The sequence below is a fragment of the Hemitrygon akajei genome, chromosome 17 (assembly GCF_048418815.1).
Source record: "Hemitrygon akajei chromosome 17, sHemAka1.3, whole genome shotgun sequence".
Taxonomy (NCBI): domain Eukaryota; kingdom Metazoa; phylum Chordata; class Chondrichthyes; order Myliobatiformes; family Dasyatidae; genus Hemitrygon; species Hemitrygon akajei.
Genome location: NC_133140.1, coordinates 30649779 through 30655445, shown reverse-complemented (window position 1 = coordinate 30655445; position 5667 = coordinate 30649779). Strand labels below are relative to the sequence as shown.

The following is a 5667-nucleotide window of genomic DNA, read 5'->3' as shown; positions in this document are numbered from 1 at the left end:
ACCATTCAGAGCCCCAAACAGTCCTTCCAGGTGAGGCAACACTTTACTTGTGAGTCTGTTGGGGTAATCTATTGCATCCGGTGCGGCATCCTCTACGTCCGTGAGACCCGATGCAGATTGGGGGACCGCTTCGTCAAGCACCTATGCTCCGTCCGCCACAACAGACAGGATCTCCCAGTTGCCACCCATTTCAACTCTCCTTCACATTCCCATCGAATATGTTCATACATGGCCTCCTGTACTGCCATGATGAGGCCAAACTTCAGTTGGAGGAACAACACCTCATATACCATTTGGGTAGTTGCCAGCCCCTTGGTATGAACATCAAATTCTCCAACATCCGGTAATTTCCTCCCTCTCCCTTCCCCCATCCCACTTTCACTGTGTCTCCTCTTCTAGCTGCCTATCACCTCTCTCATGATTCTGCCTTCCTCTACTACCCATAGTGCTTTCCCCTTAGATTCCTTCTTCACCTCTCCTGCCTATCCCCTCCCTGCTTCCCCTCCCCCACCCCTTGATCTTTCCTCTGATTGGTTTTTCACCTGGCACATTCCACCCCCTCCCCCCACCTTCTTTATAGGGCCCCTGCCCCCTCCTTCTTTAGTCCTGATGAAGGGTCTCGGCCGGAAACGTTGACTGCTCCTTTCAACAGATGCTGCCCGGCCTGCTGGATTTATCCAGCTTTTCTTTACATTCACGACTCAAGTTACTTTTTAAACATTGTGCAGGCTTGCTGATTCTTGCCAGATCACAGGTAGCACATCCCAAGGCCCTACCACTATTGAACAGCATGATAATGCTCTTGGATATCTTTGGTCAGTCAAGAAATTGGATATACAGCAGATTTGAATTAATTGGGACACGTTGGGACCAGTACATTTTGACCCAATTTAAGCGGCTGCCCCAATTACCTGAAGTTTCATGGAAATAGTTAAAGAAGTATAAAAAAGACAAACCATTTAACTGAGTAACAAATTATATATTTAAATGAATAACAAAACAAATTAGAAAGCTACCAGTACAATTGATGATTGTCCATTGTATCCAACATTGACAGAAAATCTGTGCGTGAGAGTTTTTAAGGTGGAAAAGCCATTGCACTGGGGCAGTTCCACTCTCCCAACCTTGAACGTCCAGGTCTAGTGGGAGGAGTAGACATTACAACTGGGGTCTTCCCTGGTTGCAGTGGATAACCATGAGATCTCTGTGCCTCGCCATAATCTTCAGTCTCCTTGAAGCATTGGAGCCAGCTTCCTGGCAGTTGAATCTCACGGTAGATCTCATGTGGCCAGTGCTCTCATCTGGTTTAGTCTGCCTGTCGAAGCTGTGTACATGCAAGCAGCTACTTGGAGCCACAGGTGAGAGCTTAGCGTCTGGTGGGGACCAAAGGTAACAATCAAGATGATTGTTGATACCTTCAAATTCTTCATAGTGTTCTTAACTTGTTGAAATAGTAGCTAACGGACTGGTGCAGAGCCAACAACCCCTCTCTGAATGTGAACAAAACAAAGGAGATGGTTGTTGACTTTAGGAGGGCACGGAGCAACCACTCCCCGCTGAACATCGACAGCTCCTCGGTAGAGATAATTAAGAGCACCAAATTTCCTGGTGTTCACCTGGCGGAGAATCTCACCTGGTCCGTCAACACCAGCTCCATAGCGAAGAAAGCCCAGCAGCATTTCTACTTTCTGCGAAGGCTGAGGAAAGTCCATCTCCCACCCCCCCCCACCCCCCATCCTCATCACATTCTACAGGGGTTGTATTGAGAGCATCCTGAGCAGCTGCATCACTGCCTGGTTTGGAAATTGCATCATCTCAGATCACAAGACCCTGCAGCGGATAGTGAGGTTAGCTGAGAAGATCATCAGGGTCTCTTCCCACCATCACGGACATTTACACTACACGCTGCATCTACAAAGCAAACAGCATTATGAAGGACCCCACGCACCCCTCATACAAACTCTTCTCCCTCCTGCCATCTGGGAAAAGGCGCCAAAGCATTCAGGCTCTCACAACCAGACTATGTAACAGTTTCTTCTCCCAAGCCATCAGACTCCTCAATACCCAAAGCCTGGACTGACACCTTACTGCCCTATTGTCCTGTTTATTATTTATTGTAATGCCTGCACAACTATGCAGTCCTGGGTAGGTCTGTAATCTAGTGTAGTTGGGTTTTTTTTCTCTGTTGTTTTTTATGTAGCTCAGTCTAGTTTTTGTACTGTGTCATGTAACACCATGGTCCTGAAAAACGTCTCATTTTTACTATGTACCATACATAGCAGTTATGGTCGAAATGACAATAAAAGTGACTTGACTTTAAATAGTTTCATTTTCATTCCCAGCCATTTCTGGCATTTCCAAGTGAATGCTTGAAATCTCAGTGAACGAAACAGTCCTGAATCTTCTTACTGCACATTTCTTACCAAATAGTGACAAAAGTCACTGATTTTTGAACACACAAAACACTTAACTGATGCTATTTTAAAAACTCATTGCTCTAAGCATGGTGTAGTGTCTAACAACCACATGATGTGCACAAGACTGACGCTAGTTAGAGAAGGTTTGGCAATAGTCTCCTGCCCTAATTAAATAGCATTTTGTCCCACATAAACAAAAGTTGAAAGCACCCTTTTTCTTTCTGACTTTGATTTATATGGCCTTGTTTGAGGAGCCTTCCAATATATCCTCACTGAGTAATGCAGACTTTGAGTAACTTCCTCCCCTTTCATTGCTATCTCATTGCTTTCATTGCTATCAGGCAGAACTTGCCTGAAAATTCTATATCTTGGGACATTGAGTTGCCATTCCTGCACATCTTTCAACTAGTGTATATCTCAGTGAGGCACAATATCATAGACCCCTGTATTAACGTTTTGAGTTTATTTTTAGTTATACTCCTTGTGATAAAATAAATACAATTTAACATTTAATTTCCTTGATGTTCACAAATTTACTTTTTCAGCCTAACAGACTTTTTAATTATTTCTCCTATTGGCAACATTACCTCTCCTGGTTGTCCAGGTCCTGTATACCCTAGAAACCATGCCGATGATCCAGGAACCTAACAGCCAAATTCCTGCACCATCCCTTCAATCATACTTTTATTCCTATATTCGCTAGCCTGTGACTCTTTAATTGTCTACTTGGTTCCTGAAACCCACGTTGCAGGAGCTTATCCATCCTCTTGCGTGTGTCATTGTTACTTGCAGTACACATACCATGACCTCTGGTTGTTCACCTTCCCCTTTCCTGCTGCTCCGAAACATTGACCCCTGTACCAGGGAAGCAACATAGCAAACTTGAGCCTCATTTGCGACTATCCGATATCTATCTTCCACTCTGCACCTTCTCCCACTAATACCAAGCTAGAAACCCTTGCCACTATTGCTCTCCCAGTCCTATTCATTTCTTCCTTTGTACAGCAACCTCCACCATGGTACCTTGAACTGTGCTGTTGCTGTTTTCGCTGGTAAGCTATATCCTCCAATCCAACAGTATCCAATGTGGTATACCTGTTAGTATGGGGAATGACCATAGAAGAGTCCTGCATACCCGAGTACCCTCCCTGGCAGTCACCTATCTCCTTTCTTTCTGTACCTGCCGAGTGACCACTTACTAACTGCTCTAGGCTGTCTGCCAGGCACAGCAGCTGTACACGCATCTTGCAGGTGTATTCAATGGAAATGTCCCCATTCTCCCACATCCTGTAGAAGAAGCAACCACTGACCTAACCTCTGAAGTCTGAATGACTAATTTGATTAACACAGTAAGATAGGGGGCTTAAATTAGTTTAAATCTATATTCTAATACAGTATAATGTGGAGCCTATAATACAAAGTGGGTTTGCATAATTTTATCTTAAATCTATAAATGCAACTGATTGCAAAATACATCAGTAGCTTATATTAATCACAATGCTTTTGCTATTTGTTTTTGTCCTCTTAAACATCACAGAGAATGGCCTTTACTTTGTCAAGAAATAGAAGGTTGTAAGATTCCTGCACTTACTGAAGCCTTGCAAAATTGTGAACAATACAGGTATAAATAATGGAAAAGAATGTTATGAGTTTTGCTAAGATTGTTGTAATATTACTTCTTGAAAATCTGTTAAAACAATATAACTTCTTTGTTGATCAGCATATTTCACAGTTTTATGTAATTAATTCATAGACATTTATTCTGGCCCTTATTATTGACAGAAGATAAAATGAAATTGGACAATAAAAATGGAAATGACCATATAATAGAAATGAGAGCTAGACTATGTGCAACTAATGCCTGTTAGATGTTGCATTACTAAAAAGAGCTTTGAGAAGTCTTTCCATTTATTTTTGTGTTTTGCTGACAAATGATAATGCAACATTATTCCCTTCTGAATTACACTTCAATGCTAAAATTATGTTACATTGTTATTTATAGAATTTGGTATGCAGAGAATAAGAAGACAATTACAGCAGAAGCAGTTGATGTTCCTGTAGAAACATCAAAGTCAATTTCATCCATGGACCTGCATGGAAGCTTAGCAGAAAAGGGAAATGTGTTAAGTAATTTTATACAAAAGGTATCAATTATCCAATTATTTATGTAGGGCTCTCAGTACCAGTAACAGTGGTGTTAACTGTTCAGGCTAACAAAATGGCTTCTCTGTATTTTATAATGAAATGGCTTCTCTGTAATGCTGTAATGGGATTCTGTGTCTCGTATGTTTGGGTTATGGTTCTGATAAGGGGAAAAATAACCAATGGAGAATTGTTATGCTATCTTGTCTGTGTAAGCTGAGTGGGAGTTCACGGGCTTTTTTCGGGAGGCGAGCGAGGAGGACGGACGTGTGTGGAGCGGGCAGTGGTTCCAGAGCGACGGATACTGGACGTCGGCGGTTTGGACAGTGGCCGAAGGCTCGGAAGGTCATTGTGGAAGGAACCGGAGGCGTGAGCTCCAACGTATTAAAATACGTGCACAAACTGACAAACTGATTATTAACACGAGGAAATCTGCAGATGCTGGAAATTCAAACAACAATACACACAAAATGCTGGTGGAACACAGCAGGCCAGGCAGCATCTATAGGGAGAAGCGCTGTCAGCAATTACTTTGGTGCCTTTAGGTTATTTGTTTCTACTAACCCATCACTAAGAAATCACTATAAAGTTGCAATTATTTACTCGCTTTTGGGTATTGTCTGGTATTTATATTGTGAGCGTGTACTGGGGGGGGCATTACACCGTATTTACACCGAAGTATTGCACTACGGGCGAACGGGGTTCAACTGAGGGCACGGTGGATGCATTGTGGGGGCTCATCCAGGATTGAATTTGTCACATACGGGGTAATTCGCCCCAGTTTAAACGAGGGGAGATGGATTCGGATAAGATTGAACTCTGGTGTGAGATTGAGGACGTACCAGTTAATCATGCCTGCGTATTAAGGGGTGTGGACATGTGTACCTCAGACGAAGTGTTAATTTGATATTTGAGTACGGTCAGAGCTATCGGTAAGGTCAAAATTGTAGGCAGAAAGATTGGTAAAATGGGGGATTTACGCTTTGTGTTAGCGCGGATTGGTGCTGATGTCTCAGCAGTGCAACTGCCACCGTCTGTCGGTGACCTCAGTGACGCGGGGCCATGGGGCGTACACATTGTCACAGAGGAAAGGTTTGACGGGTCTGTT

At 43.1% G+C, this 5667-nt stretch overlaps 1 protein-coding gene across 1 annotated transcript in view; it reads left to right on the top strand.

Moving 5' to 3' along the window:
- LOC140740582 (BTB/POZ domain-containing protein KCTD19-like) overlaps positions 1 to 5143 on the top strand; it is a 64378-nt gene extending 59235 nt beyond the window's left edge. Inside the window, exons 10-11 of the mRNA XM_073069870.1 lie at positions 3955 to 4038; positions 4420 to 5143. Coding sequence (XP_072925971.1) covers positions 3955 to 4038; positions 4420 to 4588 — 253 coding nt within the window. The 3' untranslated portion in view covers positions 4589 to 5143. The remainder of the gene's footprint in view (positions 1 to 3954; positions 4039 to 4419) is intronic.
- The last annotated feature ends 524 nt before the right edge of the window (positions 5144 to 5667 follow it).